Source organism: Etheostoma cragini, chromosome 11, assembly GCF_013103735.1.
Source record: "Etheostoma cragini isolate CJK2018 chromosome 11, CSU_Ecrag_1.0, whole genome shotgun sequence".
NCBI lineage: Eukaryota > Metazoa > Chordata > Actinopteri > Perciformes > Percidae > Etheostoma > Etheostoma cragini.
The window spans coordinates 15,627,794-15,653,882 of record NC_048417.1 but is presented as its reverse complement, the minus strand read 5'-3'; the positions used below and the strand labels follow the sequence as shown (position 1 = coordinate 15,653,882).

Here is a 26,089-nt window from a genome sequence, read left to right as displayed (position 1 = left end):
TCTATGTTGCAATTTTTCAAGACAAAGAAATTAGCCAAGTGTCTAGTTCTATTGGTGAATAAACTCAAACAGGATAAAACTGAAAAACTTTATATGTTTTACAAAACTCACGTCTCTTAAAAATATTTGACATACTGTGATACAGCATTTCAACAATGCCCAGTGCGAGTACTATAAAATCGCCAATTTCAAATATTCACAGCTCACACTGTGGCATTAAGGTCACTGACATTCACAACTTCTTCAAACAAATCATCATAATCAAAAGAAAGCTGTTTTACTTTGGCTTCAAGGAAGTTTTCAACCAATAAACACCTCAAAGTGCAGTAACAAATATCAGAAATGTAATTGGCCTTTTAACATTGGTCTAAGTTTCTTGTGTAACCACATACTTTTCATGTTTAAAGCTTCCTAAACAACATTGCTGGACACTTTCTTGTGTAAACCAAATTGGACTATAGCCCCCCTAGATGTGGTGTAAGGTGTTGTACTAAAAGACAGACAGTTGGACACAGCTGCTCATTTAGGTACATTTTGTTTTAATCCTGTTCTTTGCTAGCCAAAATTAATTACCAAATAATATCACAGTTAACCTATGCCCCTTGCTAACCAAGCTAGCTAGCTAATGCTAGCTGATAATTTAGCTTCACCCTCTCATCCAAATATGGTCACTTCTAGCTCCAAAGAACCAAGATAGTGACATCCAAAATGTTAAATTATATCCTTCAAAAGTCCCCTTCTTTTATACAGCCTATGATTATATGTTGAATGTTTCAAATTTAACAAATGAAATGATCCCATTTCTGAGTTATTCAAATTATGAGGGGTTATGTTAATGTTTTTATCAATGACTGTACCTTGTGTGCATTCAAAGAAAACTGTACCCCATCTTATGACTGGAGTACATATTTATAAATATAAAACACAGATAATGTGAAACTACAACAATATATTATTGTTGACAAGCTTGCTAGCTTTCTCTGCTGCTACGTAGTTTCTCTGCTATTGTCTGGATGCTCTGTATACATCCTAATACAGTTTTGGAAGAGTTAATAATACCAAACCAGGTGGCAGAAATTCATATGCACACTGTCTAATAAAAAAAAAAAAGGTAAAACATGTGCAATAGAAAAGAAACATGAAGGGACCTACTTTGAAAAACAAATACAAGGTCCTTTAGCTCCTCTGCAGTATCATACACCTACACATACAGTGGTTTCTACTTCAGTGGCCTTTTTCAATGTGCGAGTGCTTTGCTTTCCATAGTGCTCAGAGGAGGTAATACATTCAATAACATTTTAAGTTGCCAATTCAGCTGTCAGTCCTGCTCTTTCATTGCCAAAAAACACTCTATGGAAATGTACTGGTTAATAGCTGCAAGTAGTGATTAATAGCACTGTAAACACAAAAGTATAAATGTAATGTAATGTAACACAAAGTAAAAATAACAGTTTTGTGTACAGTAAGACTAGCCTTCTAGACATGTTCTTAAAAAGGAATGCCACTCAATTCATGAATGTTACAGTTATGGCCTAAGACAGACAAAGTAATTCTTCTGTAAACTTTATATTAAAACTATGTCATTTTTTTCAAGCCAAAGAATGCGTACCAAACATCACTGTGAATGCTGTCACATTTAGATTTTCTATTTGACATCAAAGATTCAGGGGCCAAACAAGCAATGGCAACAACATCCGCTGTTAACAACTACAGACCAATTTGTCCTAAGGCAAAGGCATAGTAAATCCCAAACCTGATATTAAGTGGTATTCCCCTTTAAGTGCATTATGTTGTTCTTGGGAGTTATCAAAATGTAAAGCTAAAAGATGTTGCACACAACAAAATACAGTTTGGTGTTCTCTCAATAGGTTTCCTCAACAAATAAGCAGAATAGATGCTGACAATTTGCTGCTCTCATGTATTTGTCTATCAGAGATAACAAACAAACTGAGGTAGAAAGGAACTTAGGCTATACATAATCCTTAGGTTTCATTAATGATAAAACAGCAGCAGGATGGAAAGAAATAGCTTGGGGCAGCTGTCTTCCTCAACCCCAAGATGGTTGTCTGCACCTTTCAAATTTCTCTCAGCTCTGCATCACCAAAAGCTAAAGTAAACAAATTACTATTTTTGTCTTGTAAATAAACCAGCATTTCTCACATACATTCATTGTAGGAACGTTCTCATTTCATTTTGAGTGTCTTGAGGTATCATAAAGCTTTACATGGTTTGATGATGGGATTTCAAATGCAAGCCCAATGTTCTTCTAGTTTGTAGTGCTTTGACACAAGCTTATGAGGTACTGTACATATCATCACTCTCCTGAGTTTTTAAATATAGAAAATCAAAAGATTGGCAGAATTTTATATTTACTACTGAAACAATGTTTTACCAGATGTTACATAGTAATGTATTGTTTAGATTGAAGTCCCATTGTAAAATAGTTGTCTTGTAATGTCAACTTCAATTGTGCGGCTAGTACAGGAACTAAATTAGCATTGGGTTTGTTAGAAAAACAAATTGGATTGTTCCCACAAAAAAAGTATGTAAGTGTTTGTTAATAAAGGATTTACACACACATGAAACCTGTGCAAGGTAATGAAGCCCAACTGAAGAGAAGCCAATGTATTTAATTTCGCTCAAATTAACCACAACTGTTCACAGAGAACATGAAACAGACACAGCTGTATAACACTAAAGGAAAAGAGAAAGCAAGTTTTTAATCTCATTATAAAGCTTTTTTTTTATTAACACGTCACCAGAAGATTGTGAGGCAAAAAGAAAAACAAAACTTAAACAGCACCACCTCAGGCACTTAATAGCAACTAAATCTCAAGATCAGCAGAATAGTATGTATATATATTTATGTATATATATATATATATATATATATATATATTTATATATGTATATACAAAAACGGGGGGCATCTTCTTCCAAGTTATTTGAGTTTTAGTGAGCACATGGCGTCAGCCACATACAGCTTTTAATTAACTTTTAACAATGGTGGATGATGCAATTTTCTGTCTAAAGCCATCAAGCACAATTCCTTTGCTGTATATATTATGTTCATGCCAATACTGTTTATTTGTCTTGTTCACTGAATGCCAAACACTGATTTGTATTCAACTACTGAGTGTAAAGAAATTGTGTTTGATTAGCCTCTTTCATTGACTACAACCAAACATTTTATTCCACTCAGTGTACATGTCAAGTTCTTTTTGTGATATGCTGGGCTGGAATTTGCAAAACACATTGTCAAAGTCTTCGTAGGAAACCGGTCTCATCTGAGTGGGGTGGAGGGTTGACAGGTCAGTTCCAGGAATGCCATGGAGAGGACCTACTGCCGCCTCTTGACACAGCTGAGCCACGTCCAGTCCAGAAAAGCCCTCTGTCCTCTGAACCAGTAGTGACATTTCTTTGTCACTTAGACAGTAGTTGTGCTGTGAGAGCAGTTGGCTGATTATCTGGTGTCGTGCTGTCCCATCAGGCAAGGGGATGAGCACTCGCTTGGAAAAGTACCTCCGTAGGGATTCTGGGATCTCTTCGGGCTTATTGGTGGAGCAGACCACGAGGACATGGTCCTCAGCAGAGGTCAGAACACTGTCAAGCTGCATGAGGAGCTCAGCCTTGAGGCGATTCACTGGACTCTCCTCACTGAGCTGGGCTGAGAGCAGCAGATCCACCTCTCTGATGAACACTACTGCTGGCTGGCGACATCGAGCCACCAAGAAAGAAGCTTGGATGATCTTGTCCCCTTCCCCTAGCCACTTGGTCACCAGAGCTGAGCTGCTGAGTCGCAAGAAGGAAGCCCCCAGTTGGCTGGCCATGCTCTGGGCCAGCAGTGTTCTACCAGTTCCCTGAGGTCCAAATAAAAGGAGGCTCCGAGGTAATGTGGCAAGTCCACTAAACATATCTGGCCTTAAAATGGGCCAAAGTACCTCCTCTTTGATGGTTGCTTTGGCCATATCCAGACCCGCGATGTCGCTCCAGTCCACTGGTGGGCCCTGCTGAAGGATTTCTGTGGTCACCATCTCCACCAGGTTGGAGTCACTGTTCTTCAGTTGTTCCTCCGCAGCATGGATGGACGAGGTAGCTGTACCAATGTCAGGTCCAGTAAGGGAGTGAGAGAGGTGCTGTCTGTGCTCTTCACTTTGCTCGCTCATGATTGGAGATCCAAACTTGTTGTAAGGCTCACCAGTTCTGAGATCACCAACAGAGCTTTTGGTTACTCCATAGGATGGAGGAGTCAGTGCTCTGCCAGAGTGTATTATAAATTTTCTGTGTTGATCAGAAGACATTGGCTGTTTAGTTGGCTTAAACGCTAAAGACGATGCCTCAGCATTTCTGTCAAAGCCATTGCCCCTGTTTGAGTCTGAGACACTGTCCGTTATTCTGTACATTGGACTCTGAGAAGAGCGCTGTTGGTTGTAGGTGAAATTACCATAGCTAGAGTCCATATCTCCATGCCCACTCATGTAGAAAGCTTTTCGTTTTAATGAGTTGGATGTGCTGCCATTCAAAGGTGTTGGTGTAATAGGTGTATGGTTATGGGACTGGTAGGTGTAGCCGGGCAGTGTGGAAGGAGGGATTGGTGTTGGAGCTGCAATACCGGACGGCAGATAAGCAGAAGGAGGGGGTGCTCCCCCAGGGCTATAACCAGGGCCAACAGCATTCTGTGAAGGATACCCTGTTGGAGGATAATTGTAGTTGGGAAGGTTTGGAGACCCGGCGTTGTAGCTCGGCACTAAGGTAGGGGGAGGAGGTGGGGGTGGTGGTTGTAAAAGCCCAGCACTGTGTAAAGGAGAGGGGTGTGGGGAAGGGAGGGCTGGGGTACTCTGGCTGCTGTAGCTAGAATGCAGGTAGGAGCCGTTGTAGCTGGCAGTATATTCCTGAGAGGGGAGGCCCGAGTGGAGAGTAGTGGCTGTGTGGCTTCCACAGTTACTGCTGGAATAGCTAGGCTCAGACAAGCTGCTGGCCACCTCTGGGGAGCTGCCTATGCTAGCCGACACATCTGTAGGGGGTAGGGCAGCTGTCATTCCAGCTTTGCTCACAGATATAACATCTGGAACACAGTTCATTGGGTAAATCCCCTCCTGCCAGGACTCATTCTCTGACTTTCTTCCATTCATGAGTCCAGTAGTGCTATCAGAGTAGGAACACAGCAGGGCTCTCTCATTTGGGCCCTCTAGGATGCCAGAGTACTTTTCTGCATATTTCTTAAGCAGATTGGAGGCAGTCAGTGCTGAGATGTCATCGTTTGCCCATGCATACTGGTATGTTCGCTGTAAGTGCCCCCGGTAGGCCTCCACTTTGTGTGCTGGCGAGCGGGTAGTGGATGAGATGTCAAAGTGTTGCTCTGCCCATTGTGTGTGCTCTGGGGTCCACTGCATCTTTAGACCTAGATATTCCCCATAAGGAAGAAACATTGCAAAGAAAGCATTAAATCATTGGTATAAATCATTTTAAAATAATATTTTAACAGGTTCTAATCATATTAATCAAATAGTGTTAGTCAAGCACCGTGGAAAAAGTTCATACTGTATGAATTAATTTTAATGGTTTGGGTGGAAAAAGGTGGGAAATTACAAAAAAAAAAGCATGAGGCTATTCTGACATACAGGACAAAGAAGAAAAAGGCCTTATCATCCAGAAAATACTTAAAGTACAACTTGCACCTAATGTCCAAATGTCTTCCATTTGACAAATAGACACCATTAACAGAACACTCATCATGGTCAGTATGAGGATGTATGACTCAACGCCTGGTTAGCATGGTATAATCCACCCAACACAGAGCCGAATGACACAGACAGTGCGGGTCAGTCTATAATCCAACTCTCATCTGAGACAGTTTCAGATCTGTTTGGAGGAGAGCAGCAAAGCAATCTTCCCTGGCAGTGCTCTGTTGCTTTCATCACACAAACCCCTCAGCCCAGCATGAATTACATCCAAATCCAGTCTGCCAACTGCTTCCTGGTCCAGAGTGAAGAAAGGAATAAAAACATGCATCACTTGTCTTTTTCTCAGCAGCATCTCTCAGCCTCTCAACGTGGCCTTGAGGGTTTGAATGACATACAAAATCAAGTCAAATCCTAAAGTCGATCTCCAAATAAAAGTTTTTACAAATGCTATAATCTTTTTAATCTGTTTGGGATTATCAGAGACTCTAACCCCACTGAATGTACATTATTGAGGTTATAGCTCAAAACAATTAAGAGCTAATTTGTAGATCCTCACAAATCTTACGTATACACTAATCTGACTAAAAGCTACAAGGGGATATGTGAGACGCATTTAACCAACCCTCCCTGCTACAATGGTCCATGCTTTTGCTAATCAGGCTCTGCAGTGCTGTGCTTTATACTTCAGTAGGTTAAGTCCATATCACAGGATTTAGGCAACAAACAGCCACTGTCCAGAGACAGATTACAAATGCAGTGTTTGTCTGCGGATTCCCTTCTGATTCCCTTCCAGCTATTTGCCCACCCGCCACATGGACACCGGGAGCTAATTAGCAGGATGATGCTGCAGTAATTGCGTTAATTTACAAGGTTTCAGTCACATGGTTGTCAATCACCCAAGCTAATGATTAAGGGAAAAAAAGGCTGAGGAAAAAGCCCAGGAGGGAACAGAAACCTCCAGAAAATAGAATATGACATCAACCTGTATTATTGAGGAATAGTGGCAAAGATAACTACAATTACAAAATGTATTTAGTTTAAATCTAAACCCATTTTGACTTGAAATGTGTATGAACTGAATAACATATATGAATGACAACTTTGAGAATAGCAGAAGTCTCCCTAACTACTGCTTTAGATCCATAAGCATCTACATCCATATACGTATTAGGCATCCAAAATAGTCAGCTGTTAAATTAGGTTTGTAGGTGGTTGCAATGCAAAAGTTTGATTTTTACGTGGAATATTCTTCCCCAGCGCAGCCTGTTCTTCATGTTATTAACGCAATAAAATACCTGTTACAAAGTGTGTAATTCAACATTTTTTTCCACATTAATGCTGGAAAAATATTCCTATCAAAACATACGAAACAGCATTAGCGCTAGAGCAACTAGCGCCGCATTGTCTACCAAAAACTCTCAGCCATTCACAGCCTTTACTGACAGTGGAGTGTAAGTAGCTGGATCCTGTTTTTTGTAAAATCCTTCAGTAGAGTTCATTAACACCCAAGACACATTTTGTCAATGAGAAAATTGCGCACAGCCTATTGAGTGAGATTCTTCCATTACTGTTAATCCTCTCTTAACAATGTGCCACTTCCCACAATCAAAGGAGTGCTACACTCAAAGTGTACTTTAGATCTTTAAACAGGTATTTTATATAAGGAAAACCATCCAAGATGATTGTCTACTGCCCACTGCTAAAAACAGGCTAGTTACAAGTAACTACAAATTTTTATTCTATTAACAAAGGAACCTACACAGAGAGATATACAATTTTATTCATGTTAAATAAAAAAATAAGTTTTTTTTAGTATTACATACTATAAACAAAACATTATTGTGTGTAAAAGGATTGAGTGCATCAACCAGTTTTCTCTTTATAAGATATAATTGAAGCATAATATTGTATTGGGAATCAGACTTTAAATAGTTTGGTTTTGACAAAGGTCTGGAGTAGATAGTAAATGCACCCAAACACAAATATGCACATGAACACTAACACATAAATAGACAGTGCACTGACATGTACACACAAGCACAGCATTAGCATAATGATGGCACTTTGGCATTACGGTAAAACGGTTGTCCTTTATTCCACCTGCCTGGGAATTGAAATATAACATCCACAGGTTCCTTTGTCTTTCTTTGAAATGGTATAATTACAGAGCGCTCCATTAGCGGAATGTTTTCAGATAGCCTCGGGGCTGCGGCTCAAATTCCACAGATCAGCCACCAACAAATACAGCCTTTGTTGGACTATTGTGTTTGTCATTTTTAGATCTCAACAATCCCCTATCGTAAATTTAACACAATGGTAATATATAATTAAATAATTCTTTGGTGTGTCATTTATCCAATTTTTGTATTCATCTGTGTCTATCTTATTGGTAATCATATTTAAAATTATCACCCTGCTGAATTTCAGAAAACATATTTGTCTTAACAGCACAAACTTCTATAGAATCATCACTGTGATTAAAAGTGAGAATTTATGTTATTTATCATATACTTTAAAGATGATCTCAAGCTCATTGAAGAAGACCAGGTAAAGGCGAAATGCATCTGACATGTGGTGCCATGGCTTTGTGCTACGGTGTTTAATTTCTGGTTGAATGGTCAACGTCAATGAAACAGAGATGCTGACCTTTTTGGGAACTATTAATCTGGTAGCCTAGGCTGTTTTTAAGCAAACAAGAGTGGGCCTCCATTCTGTCCATCCAATTTCCCAGTGCGTAAATTGGACCGCCGCTTGCACAACTCTCTATTCATTACTGTGCTGCTGAAAGGAAGCACAGAGGTGGCAGAGCGGTTTTCTTTTCCTCTTTCTGTGTGCGTGAGAGAAAAGGGAAAGAGATAGAAGGGGGGGGGGGGGGGGGGGGGGGGGGGGGGGGGGAGAGAGAGAGAGAGCAAAATGCCTTCCAGGAGGATTTCCAAGCATAAAGGACTGGACTTTCCATCGTCTTTTTTGGTTTGGGGGAGGGGAAGGTGGGAGGGTTGAGGAAAAGGGGGAGGGAAGTGAAAACTGTTGTAATTGAAACGTGGACTAATCAGACTCATTACCATTTTTACCAATTTGCACCACCAAAGATGCTTATTAGGTAACTGTGTTTAATAAGCCGCTCTTTAGAAAACTAACTGTAATGAGCTCTTTAAAGTCAGACTTGAGCGTGATTATGCACTGGAAGTGTTTAGCAGAGCTGTAGCAGACTGGTACATTTAGTCATGTACAATGTCATAATTAAGCTGCACAAACTCAGCACTTCAAACCATATAATAGTCCCAGTTGAGGCAGTAGACATCCTGAAAAGTATTTATAATTACTGATCATTATAACCCTGGGATTTTCATCGCCGGACGTAAACATAATTATTGGAGCTTTTGCTTTTATTCTGCACACACAGACCACTCTACTTGACAACCGCGCAAATATTGCAGACAGACAGTAATTAGGTTTATAAATAAAAACAAGCTCATATTCATATTCAAATTGACTGGAGTTATTCTAAGTAGGGGTGGGGCAAAACATTCTAGCACAATGTGAATTTTTATGGCTAAAGAGTCTCATTCATCTCACATATCAAGTTAAGACTATTTAAACTCAATTTAGGGCTCCATGTGGCAGTAATTCCAATCTTTAGACGGCAGGGTGCCATTTAACCCCTCATTTAGAAAAGATATGCCTTCAGTCACTGTCTTTTCCAGGACTACTGGCTATACATTTCACAGTCTGAAAACCCCTGGCAGCAAATTACTACACGTCTCAATGCTATGAAAGTCCACCGATCCCAGTGGATTCTATACTAATCTAAATAAAAAAGGTTGAAAATGACTGTGTGAGCATGCACATACAGTATGTTTTATTTATGTAACAGGGCCCCTCTTTGTAATCATGATCGTACACGAAGCAAAGTGAGTTAGACAGTCCATTGTGACAGAGCTGTATTCACTTAAATTTACCAAACACTGGTTGGTCACTTAAAACTGCTATCCTAAACGTCTGAAACACCGATTGAGATGTTGGATATTCTGGTATTATTCAGGTTTTAGGCTCATTCTTTGGAAATGTACACAGCTCATTTGGAATATGTGTCTCACTCTGGGTTTTTACTGCAGTTTACGACCAGGTTACAGCCTCTTGCCTGTTTTAAGGCTTATAGTCTGTGCATTGTTATGGTTGTTATACACAAATCAACCAGCCAACAGTTTACAAGGCTGTGGTAGGGATGCATGCCCAAAAGAAAAAGTGGAGAAACACTCTTTAAACGTGATCGGTGAATTGGATATCAACAGGTTTTTGGATAAGAGCCAATTTTGCCACGTCAACCTTTTCAAGAAGCTGGTTGAAGGAATGAAAGAGGGAGGCTGTGTTCACAAACCATTAATGAGGCAATCTGTACTCTTTGTCTGATGAAGGGGGGAGTTTCTGGAGCCAACACCTCTTACCTCCACACACTTTAAAGCACACCACAAGAGGCCAGATGTCAAAGTACAGTTTGCGATGTTGAACGTCAACCTCTTATTGTAAAAATGGTATTTAATTCCCTTCTACTGAACATTCTGAATAGTTACCACAAAAATCACTACTTCTGATCACCATTACTGAGCCTGCATTCAAGTTATATTCTAGATTTAATTAGTCATCAAAAATCAACCACCGCTCATAGCCTCTTTTCATACATTCAATTAGAAATGTCACCAACTACATTAACTTTCCTCGATATCGATCAAAATCAGAAACTATAATGGGATCACATTTTTTTTGCCATATTGCCATGCCTTGGGACAGCCCAACAATAGGTGTGTTTGGACTAGTGTTGACCGCATCCCAATTCATTAAACAATTGAGAAGGATCCCTCTCTATATAGCTGAAACAAAACTGAATGCCGGGAAGACATTCAATGCCACATGGTTTCACCTCAGAATAAAAGTATAAAACATTTTAATACCTGTTTTATCTGCAGCTACAGTAAATTTACTCTTGCAGCAGTACAAATTGGCCCACTTTGGATTTTAAATCACTGTTAAAGTACTCCGCTGTTAGAGGTAGAATGAAACACATAAGTTTGTACTGTGTAAATGTTATGGTAATAAAAGTGATGATAAAAACGATACTGTGAAGTGAGGATGAGAGCAGACGAACACAAAGTCCTGAAGTTGATGTTGACGTGTTCCTTAATTACCATTAACATGGGCACTGTAGTTCATTTTGAGTTAGCACTACATACACCATCCTGCTGCTGAAATCTTTCTAATAAATCGGGGAATCCCTGTATTTATATCTATGTGTGTGTGTGTGTGTGTGTGTGTGTGTGTGTGTGTGTGTGTGTGTATGTGTGTGTGCTTCTGTCTTTGAAATATCTCATGACGTGTGAATCTACTTCTCACTTGGTTTCCTGGGCACCCAATGAACTTACCCAGTTTTGGGATTTGGATAAACTGTGAATAAAACTAAATGACCGCAAAATAAAGGTTGAAGAAGTAAAAAAAATGTTTTAAAATAAGACGTCGCTCACAGACGCAGCACGCAGCAAGAAGCAAGCCGGCTGTTGACGATGCTCTGTACAGCAGAGAGTGGAGGTTGACTGGCTTTTGACTGCGAAACACTTTTGCTGCTTCCAACGTTACATGACTGTCACATAAATACTGGATAACCATACCATATAAGATAACCAACCATAACGTTGGCTCTTCTGGGTTTACCCTTCACAATAAAACCCAGCTTAAATTCACAAGGAGCATTTTGCTAAGAGGAAACTCAGTAAAAAGGCATTTGGCAACACTAGATTTCAAACAAAAGCCAGACACTATATCGTAATAAGTTGCTGTGAGCTGTAAATTCACCACTTCTAAACAGGCCGCGGAACATAACTTCATCTTGGAGCTTCCTCTGCAGCGCTCTGGCAATGCCAAACTATCTTGGAGCTGCTGACCGGGCAAAGAGCAGATTTCTTCCGACTGAGCTTTGGTCAAGTTGTTTAAGTGTGCTGCTAACTTATAACACGAATAACATTACTGTTGGCCAAATACCCTGTGAATCAAATGCCTACTTTAACGTTAACCGTCAAGCCCATAAGCCTGTTTGGAAATGAACACCTCTGCTGAAGTGTTAAATTTGTTAATGATAATTATGACAAGACGAGTTCGGCATTGCCGTCATTAAATGCTGACTGTATGAACATGTTCTGTTGTCAAAAAGACAATACTAAAATGAAGTCAAACAAAAACTCCTTTTGAAAAACTATTATCATTGCCTTCCACCTTTGCTTAAGTGTCTCTCTCTCTCTCTATCTCTCTCTCTCTAAAGCAACGCACACTCACATTCCAGAGCCAGCTCACTTAGTCTTTGTGAGTCCATTGTGAGGCCGTCTCTGTACTCGGTCCGGTTATGGTGGTTGATTAATTCAGATTTCTGCTGATTGGCTCTTATAACGGGCCGTTTGGGTGGCGAATAGTGCACTGCCCTGAGTCCATGACGCAATTGTCTGTGATTACTCCACTCCATTTTAATTGTGTTATTTATAGTGAGTAAAATCTGAATCTCCAACAGTCTCTGTCAGGTAAAATGTACAATGTTACCCTCTGAAGTAGAAGTACACAGGCATTTTCAGTGCTTTGGGGTCCATCTTTAAGTTGTTTTGGGGTAGAATGGTTCTGGAGAAAGCTATAAGAAGCAAAACCACAGGCCAAGCAATCGGCCGTTCCAAACAGGAACATTTTGAACGGTCACTATACTAGTACTCATTGAGGCACTAATTGTGTATTAGTCAGCAGGGAAAAATACTTCCCAACATAACCACTATTTCAATTTCTGTTTGAGAAATGTCTGTTTAAACAAATGGGCTTGGGGCTGAGCAACATAAACAGAGTATAAAAGTAAAGAAGACACAGAAGAATACACAAAAGATAATTTTTGTTTTGTTGTAATATTTGATCTTTTGCTTAAACATTATTTTAAAAGGGTGTGCATAAGACTGCCATGACACTGTCAAAACCAAGACATGACACCTGTCGTAAACATAAAGGAGTCCGTTAATCATTTTGGTACTGTTTTTGCTGTCGTCAAACTGGTATACAACTTTTATGACATTAATGGCAAGTCCAAATGGTTCCACTTTACTTTAGGTCAGAGGAATTATTCATGCATTTTTTGTTAAATATACTGTATATTCTCAAGTACCATGGGTTTTTGGGCTGAGCTAATTATAAACTCTATTGGCTTAAGGGGAACATGTACTTCTCTTTTTTTTCATTGTGCTACCATGAATTGTGAAGTTGATGATTCCTCTCTCTTAGTGATACTAATTAAATCATCCAACTCTCGAATAAACCGACTCGAGGCTACATCTTCTATTACTACCCTAAGTATAACTAAATTCACACACATGCTAAACTAACAGCTCTCCACTCACGAGTGGAACAATTATAAAAGTAAGACAATTATAGGAGACAGGCTTCATTTTGTTCTGTAGTGCATTATACTGATGAATACTCAAATGGCTTGTTAGTTAAAAGAACACAATCGGGGAATTCAAGCACATGGTGAAACTGTATGTACAGTAGAGGCAGTGGTTTTTGCGAGCCTCTATGAAATTGGCTACTCTGCCTCTCAAGGGATCACTTACACACTTCAAAAGAGAAGAGAGGCAGATTATGACCTTGATACATGAGGCTCATTGACCAAAAGCTACTCACTAACATCTTCATTCCCCCTAGTCCTGTTACCCCAAGGAAGACTCGAATTAAAGAGGCACAGGCCAATGGGATGAAATAAAAATTAAAATAACAGGAAAAGAATTTGGAGGATTTGGGGGATTTCTTATCACATTTGGCACATCTTGACTTCTACTGAGAGGCAGCAGTTTAATGGCACAAAGAGACAGTCATCTGAGCTACAAACCAACAGGCCAAGCCCCATTGGAAATTAACAGATTACCTTGTTCACTGGTCCGATTCACAACTGTGATTACACTTCCAACCATTAGACTTTACAGCCATGTTAACCAGGTTAAAACAGGACGGAAATTGCATTGTACAATAAATCTCATTCTTCACAGTGTGATCTGAAAGTGAAAGTGTATTTTTTGTAGCTAGCTACACACCCTGTGGTATTACTTCAACATTTCACAGAGAAACCGCTGCTGTTTAGTCGGAAGCTAACAAAGAACTACCAGTTGATATACGTTTAAGCATTTTTAGAAAATACAAGTAGATGGCACACACTGTATGTGCTTTGATCGGACGGTAAACAATAATACAATTAACAATATGTGCAATAAAAATACTATTCTTTGACAGAACCCTCACACGGAACCCAAACAAAATTGAATTTGTTGGAATTAGCCTAAAATCATTTCACACAGTTACACAGAAATTAATGCAAAGCACTTGTGGAGTTACAAAACGAAATCTGTTTTTGCATTCACAAGGAAAGCCAGGGCCATCTGTTGTTATATTCATTATTTCCTACAAATTAAACTGATTCAAAGTTTGAATTGAACTATAATTGAATACCAAAGTGAACAGAAAAAGGATGTTTGCCTGTAACCACTGCCAGATTTTTGTTGAAGCATTCTGAAGCATTCTGCAGTATCGACTGCAAGTTTCAAAGAAGGTCACTTCTCCAACACAGGCCAGACAAGAGGTGAAATGAGACAACTGAAGCAATCTTAGGTCCATATGAAATAGAAATCTTTCAGCTATACTGTAATAAAGTTACTGAAGTGCAGTAGTGAAACCATAAAGGGGAACTTTTACAAGGAAAGAGCTGTCTAGGAGATTGGTTCGCCCACTGGCAAACAATGGCTTGTGAAAGCTAAGGTGGCACGGTCAGTACAGCACCATGAAGCTGAACTACAGCATTTGCTCTTAAACGTAAGTTTAGTTTTACAAGGAATTTAATATTACTTTATTTCATGTATGTGACAAAAATCTTGCAATCTAAAGTGTGAAAAAATAAGTCTCTGAATCCTGATATGTTCCTAACATTTCCTTGAAGTCGTTTTTAAGAAATAACATGAGCAGCCCTGTCTTCTAAAAATTACATTCCCATACAACTAAACTGCATTCTCAATTACATTTCAGGGGGAAACTGAAAACAAGATTTCGTTTTTTACCAATCCCAAATATACTTCTTTCAAAGTCTGGATAGGAGGAGGTCGGGTAACACTCCTGTCTGTGTCCATTTGAAACCAAAAGTCAATGTTGACTTATTTTAACTTACATACGTAAAAAACGCAAATTACGTAAAACAAACATATTTTAACTCAAACCATGGTCTTTCAAAACATATCCAACTAGTTTTGTTTCAATTCAGAGCATTAATTATCTGTTTTAAAAAACTGTGACCGTGTAAGGACAGGGAGAAAATAATTTTGCCTTAGAACATGATTGAGAATGTATTTTTGTAACGTAATTTTTTTAGGAGATGGGGTTAAAATGAGAAGCACACATTCATAACATATTATGTAACTGCTTGTTTGCATCTGTGATGCTCCTGTTTTCTACCGTTTAATTTAAGATGTTTTTGCAGAATTTTGTACGCAATACCCAACCGATATACACTGGGTATCTTTAATTTTGAAAAAAATCTGTTCACACCACTTGAGTTTGTAATGGGGCAGAAGGCATTCATAATGAGAAAAAAGTATGCTCTAGTATTCAGCAATAATTTAAGAATGTAATATATAAAAACACACAACTACAATTAAGTCAAAGCTTATTTGGTATTAAGTGGAAAGAGAAAATCATCAATTGACTAATTGCAGTGTTTACTTTCAAGTATGTTCTCATCATTGGGATAATTGTGACCGTAATTGTTACAAGCTTTGCCAGAAGTGGAAGCAAAGAATGTTATCATATAGAGTTCCCATGAAATACACTTTGAGATAAGATCTTTCTTCTGTGGTTAAATATGTTTCAATATGAAAAAGGTGAAACAAATGCTGGGATGGTGGGAAATGTATTTTAAGTAAAACTATGACAAAAAAAATATCCTTTTCCAACCTAATATCTAAAGTCATGTTACTTTTGCCAAACTTCCAGGTGTTATTTTATGAAATAGGGTGGCTCTATGCTCTCTTTTCATTATTTATTATTTCATAAGTTTTTATATCCAATTTACAGGACATTGAGGGTGTGGCTTTATTATAACAGTTTTGTGTAAATGCATGTTTGCATGTATTATTCATATGGTAATAGCAGAATAATACTTGAATAAATTCATGGGACCTTTAAAGGTTTTAAAAAATTCCATAATATTTCACATGTTTTGTGTAATTTGTATCATTTTAACTGGTATTTGGCTCAATCTATTTCTTGAAAATGGCCATTCAAGCTATATAGGACAAGCATTTCAGTGAAACCAAGCAAAAGCTGGAGCTGTTTGTGGTCACTACTGGTCAAAACTAAATATTCTACACTGGAACTTAAACGTAACTAAATGTGAAATATTACATCTGCCAAGAAGGTTATGTTTCCAGTTCGGTTTGTTTGTTTTTGGATCCGTCCGCAGGGTTACGGCAAAACTACAAGCCAGAATTTTATGTAACTTGGTAGAAGGGTGCATGGCCGAGGAAGAACCTCTACTTTTGGAGCAGACTTGAATTTAAGGGCGGATACACAAATTATATTTCACTTTTGTTAACATTGAAAGATTAACAAAAGCAGAAGAAGGGGTTTTGTGCTACATTCATGTAGTGTCGGATGAGTTCCCAATTGGGAAAATTCACACTGCATTAACATTGTGAGGTAGGGCTTGCCTTGGCAGAGTTCTGCACTCTCCGAATGCCCTTCTAGTTTACAAATATTACTCTTTTGCATAACTATATCTTAAACTATTACACAATATGTCAGTATTCATGTTGTAACAGGGCAACACTGGGTTTGTTTCAGTAGTGTAATTTGTATAAATGGCAGAGGCATAATGAGGCAAGTGGATGAGATAGTGGCAGTATTCAAAGACGTCAGGAATTTGACAGAAATGAGACAAAAAAGCAAGAAGGGCTTTTCAATGGAAATTATTCCTTAATAGATTATGAAATAAAGGAAAGAAAAAGGTTAACGTGTGGAACAAAGAAATCGGGAAAATCAAATGAGTTCATTAATAGAAATTGAGAGGTAGGTACTTCAAATATTTCTGCCTTCTCTTTATTTAACTAACACAATTCTGGTGTTGTAAATCCCTTCCTCAGGTAAGTTGGAAATAAGTGCAATTAGAATAAACAGACACAACACGTGTTTCCCACATTTCATTAAGTCGACCTCAATACGCAGTTTAAAGAAATGATTGTTCTACATTGTGCTGCATTTGCATGCACAGAGTTCAACCAATTAAAAGCAAATTAATTAGACACAATTCTATTAAGAAACAAATCCCACTCATCAATACATACAACCTAGGGTCACCCATTACTCACATGTGATTTGGCTCTTTGCACCACATGGACTAGAGAACAGCACAATAGCAGTATTGGAGCTCACAATAAATGGTTTGGCACGGATATATTTGATGGAGCATGAACTCATCAGCGCTGATAGATTTTACTTCCCTGGATAGAAAGCGGGGCCAGGAGGGGTCGCTTGGACATGAAGCTTTCTCTCAAATGATCACTATAAGGAAAAAGGGCAGGTGTTCACAATCACAACTCACGAATGCTCATATGTTACAGTCATACTGTACTCTACAGTTATTGGCAAATACTGATCAAATGTTTAATGCTATAGCATCTAAATCTTAGAATCATTGTTCATCTCTTTCTCTGTACTGGTAACCATGATTTAAAAAAAAAATCTGCAATTTTGTATTCAAGCTATGTTGCATTATAAAGTTATTGTTACCATAAATCCTGTACCACTGTGCCACAACAAAAAATAAAACTATCAAATAAATTAAAAGAACTCCAAATGTCAAACTTAACTGCATGAGTTTGAACTTAAATCTTCTAGTTGCTGCATTAAAGTGCTTAAACAAAGCAAAAATTTACAAATGAAGTATTGGGTCTTTCAATTTACCTTTTTTCAATTGGTGATCTTTCACTGCACCCTATGGAGTAACTGACTCCTTGTCTGTCTTTCCAGGTAATACTAGTGTGAATGAAATAATTAGCAATGTTGGTCTGTGTGTTCATGTTATTTGTATTTTTGTTTTATTAACCCATTTTTCATTGTCTGTTCTTTCTAAAAACTTTTTAGCAAAACCTAAATTTGATGTAAGGCCATTTCACAGAGTGAAACCACTACCAGCTACCACAACAACTACAGCTACTAGAACATCTAATTCACATGTTATAATATCTAGAACACTTATTGCATTATGTTAAAGGAGAATTCCGGTCAATTCCAAAACGTTGCTATGTTATTTTTAAATTTGGAGTGCTGTCAGTAGAGAGAAAAATGAAAACAATCGGTGCAGTCTACACCGTGTTATCCTCCTGCCAGAGTTAGCACCCAAATGGCTAAAACGGAGCAAGTTTTAAACGTGTTTTTAGCCTCTTAACATGTTCAAAAGGCCATTAAAAGTGCCTTCTCGTGTGAAGTGATTCCTTCCGAGGAACACAGTAATTCTGACTGTTGTAGATGTGAAAGAATTGCATGAAAGTTGTGCTAATTCCGCTTTGTATCGTCCCGGTGTTAAGACCACAGTTAGAGTGCTTAGGGGCCGTCTACAAACTACAACACAGAAAAGAGATAAAAACAAAAATATATATGCTATGAATGTAATGATGAAATAAGGTAGTGTCTCAAAACTGACCTCAATTATAACTTGGATCTTGCTAGTTGTACTACAGCACTTAGTATTAAAAAATAAGCACATGCTAATTTATGAAAATATGATTGTATATCTGCACTCCTTGCAGTATCAACACCGAAACTAAACACAGCTGAATTAGCAGAACCTTCATGCAATTCTCTCACATCTATTGCAGTCAGATTCACTGTGTTTACTCGGAAGGAATCACTGAACATGGGTAGGCACTTTTAATGACATTTTGAAAATTTTAAGAGGCTAAAAACACATTTAAAACTTGCCCTGTTTAAGGCTGTTGGGTGCTAACACTAGCAGGAGAATAACACGGTGTAGGTAGCACCGCTTGTTTTCATTTTTCTCTCTACTGACAGCACTCCAAATTTACAAACAGAGCTACATGTTAGAATCGACCGTAATTCTTTTTTTAAGGCAAGCTGAGCTAAAAAAGCCTTCTAACTGCTTTTTGTGACAAATATAATAATAGTTGAAGTGCTCCATACAATAGTAGGAAGTCTTTACAACAAACTTGCTTGATTCTTCACACTGGTTGAATGTCTATCTCCTATCTGCCAGCTATCGATCCATTACAAAAAATGCTTAAAAGAGGAAAGTGGGCAAATGGCCTGATGTCTTAAATATGCATTAAAATAACAACTATTCCAGGGTTTGTTATGTTTTTTCCTCTCTTACGGGTTATGTGCATACTGATAAATAAATATGCCTCTGGCTAGTGTGAGATCCCTTGATGAACAGCCGATAGTGAAGAGTCTGAGTATACTGGTTCACTTTGTACGTACAAGGCAATTCGTACAGACTTGCTAATTTGCGTATGCATGAAACAACCGTATCCTACTGGGAACATTCTGAGTTTCAAACATTTGGGGTCAAGTACACAAACAGATTCCACATGTGCAGCCGATGGCCACTGAGGTCTGGAATCTACCTCCCTCCTGGCTAGGTGACGTTGCATGTTCTATTTCCAGACCGAGGGTTGAAGTGAGGCTGCAGGGAGTGTAACACTGACCCACATGACCTGTGACCTAGAAAATCTGCCCGAAGCTCTGCAAACTAAAACTCCTCACTTATTTGCTACAGCCTATCAAAGGCAAACAAAACCTTTACACAATGATTTGCATCCTTTTTATTCATATCTTTGACTTGTTGTCAATGTATTCCATGCTGTGGTGGAGCCTGATGCTCTCTTTCTGAAGTCTCAAGTGGGAAGAGAGAAAAGAAGACGAAAAGGCAAAACTGCTTTACTTTCAGGCCCAGTGTCTACAGGCCACATGTCTCCAGTCATCTGTCACTAGTTTACATACATGCTATGACACTTCCTCTCTCTGTGGGAACCCGTTGTCACCACTTGGCCGCCAGCAGAGGCTGACTGGGTGCTAGATGGGTCTCCCCCAGGTACCTCTAGGGAGCCACATTAGGTCTAACTGACAGACTGACAGGAACACGCAGACACACATAGGCAGGCGCGCACACACATACAAGCGGTCCCTCGCCCAAGCACTCACTCCTTATACAGTACGTCAGCTCACATGCTCCCCAGGCATGGCACACTTTGCATAAAGCAGTGACTTTGCTTTACATCAATTTTTTCAGACACAAAATTATTTTTCACCCCTCTAGCCTCTCCATGCTACATGGAAGTTTAAAAATGAATAATGGAAACAACAGAGCTGAAGACTCATGGGATCCATTTAAAGATGTGGGAGAGGCGATGCAGTCAGGGTTTGGACTGCAGAAACATCACGCTCCAAGTAAATTAATCTACTATTGTTCTGTACAGTATAGAAATGCTGACATAAACCGTGTGCAGGCCTACTAATGCCAACAATGACATAATGTTAATACATTTCCCTTTAAATCAGGGTCAAAATATACTTTTTAGTTTTTACATCACCCAAGGAAAGAAATGATCTGTGGCCAAACTGAGCTTGCGGCAACAACCAGCTAAAATCGTTTTATATATAGATACTAGATTGCACACCGGAATCCTATTTTTGTAAACACAACACACAGCCTTTGTTTAGTTCACATTATTGACAGCGCAACTGGACAAATGGTTTGATTTTCTTTGCTAAAGTGGGAGTTTATACTACGTTCAGCTTCTCTCAGCCAAACCTTGGTTTTGGTATTTCCATCTTGCCGCCCAGATACTTTGAGTTGAAGCGAGCGAGCATGTGGCAGTCCACTGTAACATCTATTTTAGACCATGCAAAGTCAACACAACTCCCTGAGGTGATTTCCTGATAATGAACAAAAAAGAAGTGTCAGCCCTCATAAAGCTCTGTGATGATGCTCAACTCTTGAGCACTCATTTGATTTGCACTCTTATTTTTCTGATTTAAATGAATCTAATTCCATGTGGACTCTAAGAGGGACTGGCAAATAGGCCATAAGCCATGCAGGCAAGTAGACTTCTAGTGATCCACTTACACACTGCATGTGAGACTTAAGTTGTTGGGAGAGAAACAAGTAACTTTAAATTGCCCATATGCAGTAATCTACCACTAACATTTTCTTATTGTTTCATATTTATTTCTGAGTAGCTAATCAGTCACAGGTTCACCTCCATCCCTAACAGCTATCTCAAATTTGGGGTTTATGCAGTTAACTAAAACAACACCTTACACCCTAATGAGATGGGCACTACAACGACAAATACATAATATCCCTGGCTGTCCCCAAATATCCAGTCACGCTGCTTCACTTCTGTGCATGCTGCTGTGGGCACATCACAGTGTCACTGTAGACCCCCGCTGCCTTGCCGCAGCCTGACACCTTAAACCTCTGTGGCAGCGTAAACTCACCCCTCTATCCCGTCTTCTATTCTCCTCCATTCACCCTCCGCCTCTCCACGCCACCAGGCAGACCTCAACCCATCCTCTCCCGTCCTAGGCACTCAAGGCCCTCTCTGCCAGCACCTGGCACAATGCCAACTTGTCAGCACCCGAACTTTGCAAAAAAAACAACACTGATAGTTCACATCTCGCCTGATCATCGTCTAGGCTAATTGTCTCAAATATCAATTTGAGATGATTAGCATGGGATGTGAAAAATGGGACAATAAAAAACTGTCAAAAGATTAACGTTTATATTCAAAGCAAATCCTAGCATGCTCATGAATATAAATATCAAATTTTATTCAGAGCATGTATTTCAATACATGAATTTTAACACTATTATACTATTATACAATGACAAATAAAATGGTTGACAAACAGCGTTACTCTGTGAGACAAATAAATTCTAATTCTGATTTTGATGCTTTTGATCGAACAGTCACATATGTATTTTATATCTTATTAAATTAAGAGCGACCGTCATGTTTGTGGAATCAAAGCAGAGGGATCACAGCCTCTTAATGTTATCATGATTAAGTAGTTATATTGATCCAGAACAGGTCAACATTAAGAAATTTGAGAGGTTAAATAAAATAAAATAAAACATTTGATTTACAGTAATGTAGATGACAAATGTGGTGTGGTGAAAAAATATTTAAAAGGTGCTCTTTTGCATGGGTGTTCAGTCGACATAGAATGGCGGCCTTGATTGCCAGATTAGTCAGAAACTGTTTTGTAAGGGCACAAGAGGAATTTTAATACAGCAAAATATTGAGTTTTCTCTTTTACTCTTGTGAAAGGCTTGCTGCTCTCACAATACGAAACTCCCCAACAGCATGCAATGAAAAAAACCACCTTGGAAGAAGGACAGGAAAAAACACCTCTGTTCACCAAGGTTATTCAATGATAAGCAACAGTACTCAGGCACATAATGACAGCCTAAAGTGCCATTTTCAAAAGTCGTGGAATTGTAGATTTTGTTAATCATAGTCCATGAGGGTTGGGTATTCACTGCCTGAGAGTCACAATAAATAATCCGTCACAAGGCAATAATTTAAAGATATTGAAGCAGATGTAGTCACAATATAAATATGATTTATATACATTCATTCTTGAGGATAAATAACATGTTCAGAATATTGACCTTGAACTGTCGACTGCCAAGCTATTCAGACTTTCATACACCTACAAATATTGCTCTCAGCTACAAACCTACACTATAAAATATTTTAAGGGGATGTAAAGAAGGTTACATGAGCCACACAAGAAAATTCTCTTTAATGTGAAATACACACACTACTGCAAGACCTACAGACAGGCAACACACTAAGCTTTGTCTATCTTTGCTGAACTATGGATAGGAAAACCTCCAATTTGGCCACAAAAAAAACAAGAATTTAGCACCTCTAATTAAAATGTAAACAGTGTAATGAGGACATCAGTGATTTAGGCAAACGTCTCTCTGGCTGCCACTGGGGGTATGATAATTACAGTGGCAAATCTATGAATGCACATGAATCTCCAACAAGTCCAGATTAAAAGCCTTAGTGCTAAACCTAGTTTAGTACACCTGGGGATTGTCTATTCTAGCCAATCCCCAACAGGCGCAGAGCTGCCTCGTCTCCTTATGAGTGCACAGACACCTCATGTGAAGGAGATGAAACAAAGCCTCTGTTTCAATGTGTTGGAAATGAGGAGAACAAGGCATTTGAACTAAGCAACAAATGCCACGCACAATGTAACTAATGTGCCTGGCATATATGACCTAAATAAATCAGCCTTACAACATGACTCATGAACGTGTTTCTGTTAATCATTCATTTAGTGAACCGTAAACTCTGTAGGCACATCATGCATTATTGTATGGGTCATAACAAAACATCATAAGATGTAGGTGTGAAAGATTAGTTTCTTTAAAAAACGAGAACAAGGCACAATGCATACTCAATCTGGTTTTGGAAAGAAAAAAAACATGCACAAAGACAAACAGGCAGGCAAATACACAAACAGACACACAATCTCATACAATGATCTGCATGCATTTAAAAACATTAAAATGATAAAATATTGACAACTATATAAATGAATGGAGCAATTTCTGTTGTGGGCTGCAGTGATATAGTAGGCCTAAATCTCCACTTGGTCATATATATTGCATATGCAACCTGTGCTGTTTTATCCACAATAATCTGTTCGACTGGATTAAACTGTAAGTATTTCTGTTTGAATTAGAGGAACAAAGACCACGACAGGCCTGGAGCTAGGAAACCTATGAAGTATGTGAGTACAATGAGCCAATGGTAGGCACATGCATTTTAGAAAATGTCCATGCCATATGCTGTCAGTCAGAGTAAAAAAAAACAAGTCTGAGTAGACAGTCACTGTGTCTAAATGAGATGGTAGGAGGAGGAGGAGGAGGAGGAGGACTAGGAGGAGGGGGAGAGAAAAGGAGGATGTCAAGGATTCATGGTCCTTCATCTCTGCAGTAGAGCAAACACGTCCCTCAGTATAGCAACAGACAGCTGCCTCCACTTTCTAATGCAGTCCAACTTAGATCACTGCAAGAATTGTCAGCACAGAGAAAAACACAAAAAGAAAACACAGCAAAGCTGGCATCAGGGAAACAACAGAGATGGGGATAGACGAGACGGAGACATAGAGAGAAAGAGACGGTAGAGAGGGAGACATAATATACTTAGAAGAAAGACTGGAGTTTTGGTGTCCCTTCTGATACCGTCTTACTCCATTGGGGACTCCCTCACTTTTTATTTGAAAAAACGGAAAAGACACCACTTATCATATCTGCTTAAAGATGACAGTCATGCACTGATCTCATTGAAATATAGTCAAGGGGCTGATTGGGATTTCTTTTCTTTACTGACAAAAAGATCCATCTGTAAAGATTAATATTTCATCAATTTACAGGAAGCGTTGTAGACATCCCAGGGGATGTTTACACAGAGTCAGATCAAGGTATTCAGCTGGCTTTAATTCTCATCATGAGTGCACATACTGTATATAAATGTCTGTCCTGCCGTGTACCGCTTGGTTGTCATGCTGTCAATTTTAGCGATCTAATAGTGTTACACCGTTCACATTATGGACAGAACATTTAGAGCAGCTAAATTGCTTGAAACAGACACATTAAGTAACCTGACAATGAGAAAATGCTGTATGTTATATTGGTTATAACAGCAAACAAACTGAATTTCTTGAAACCATATTTGATTTATGTGGTATAAATAAAAATATATAAAAATAAGTAGGAGCTTGTAAAGCAGAACTTTTCAAAAATATATAAGTAAAAAGATTTAGAAATTTTAAAATGACTTTGGAAATGTGATTTTTGTTTTGTTTATCTATCTGACTGCGTTAAACAAAGAGGGTTCACTGACTGTGGCCAATTCCATTGTCAGAATAACACATCGAAATATAACAAATAAAAGTATATCGGAGGATGAAATTATTTACTGTAGTTTCCTTAACACAACTTCTTGTTATTATTTACAGTTACTTATAAAAGCGTAAGCATGTGTGACACTGAGTAAATAGGGGGATGAATACAGGAGGGTCTGCATCTGTCGTGAAATTTGGCTCAGAGGTTCACATCAAGCAACAGCTTTGATTGCTTGCATCACAAGTGCCATCCTATCAGAAATAAACACAACTGTCAGTTTCTTTCCATGCACACCGGAGGTGTCTGAGGTTAAGTAAGGACCTGCAAGAATCACCTAACACGCTGCAGGTGCCACTGGTTTTAAACTCTGATAAATATCCTCGGCTGTACTTTATAATTGTGATATTTCAGATGAAATGTCTGAGAGAGTTGTTTAATAAATGCAAGAGGGTTGTTTTTGCTGTGCCGATGGATTATAATTTTTTCAAGATAGACCTACTTTTAAACTGTATATTTCCAATAACTGCCATTAATAGGTGAGAACATACTGCAGCATGAAAATACACGCATTAGTTTTGTAGAAGTTCTCGATTGATATTTAAAATTCGGTAGGAAATTCAAACCAATGCGGCAACAACAGGGAATTTCAGAATGCGAGTATAGGCACGGTGGAGATACAGATTTAAATGTTAATAATTGCTCAAAACTATTTGCCTGCTCAGTATTCATATTTGAGCAGCTCAGATCAAAGTTATTTTGTAATAACAATAAAAAATACCCCCACACACATGAAAGGGGAGTGGGGGGTCTAAATATGAAACAGACAAAAAAATCTGACCAACTGATTTAATACCTACTTTACAAAAACACATTACAACCAAACACTCTAACATAATGAATGTGATAGTAATGTACATGTTCCCACTGAGTGAGGGATGCTGCAATGCTGTTATTTTTTGAAGAGGAATGAAAACATACTTCAGCTCACTGCTGATGATGTTAATTTCCTCTCAAAGGAAAACATGCAAATGAAATGTGTGAACACAATTAAGTAAATTGTTCTATGGAAGTGTAAAAGGTTCGCTTAGGACAAAGTGTTAGCCAAAAAAAGACAGCCTCCAACTTGTTACTCCTCCTTACTTTGTATCCATGCTCAGATCCATTTACTGGCTTGTCACAAACCATTTCCACTGGAAATTGAATAAGAGCTATGTATTTGACTCATTTGTGAGCTACTTTGATTTAGTTTCAGTAGCAAATTAGTATACAGTGGTATTATACAGTGTGACAAGTAAATAACAAACAACTTCCTAAATGATACTTAAAACAAGAGTTTTCCTGAATGTTTTATATTTTAGGGGTTGATATCACTTAAGGGTGTTAATATAGTTTACAATAATAACATTGG

At 38.5% G+C, this 26,089-nt stretch overlaps 1 protein-coding gene across 1 annotated transcript in view; it reads right to left on the bottom strand.

Annotated features, from left to right (window-relative positions):
* Positions 1-12: 12 nt before the first annotated feature.
* The window catches only part of fign (fidgetin), a 28,004-nt gene continuing 1,927 nt past the window's right edge, over positions 13-26,089 (bottom strand). The window contains exon 3 of the mRNA XM_034886538.1: positions 13-5,401. Within this exon, the coding sequence (XP_034742429.1) occupies positions 3,168-5,401 (2,234 nt within the window). The 3' untranslated portion in view covers positions 13-3,167. The remainder of the gene's footprint in view (positions 5,402-26,089) is intronic.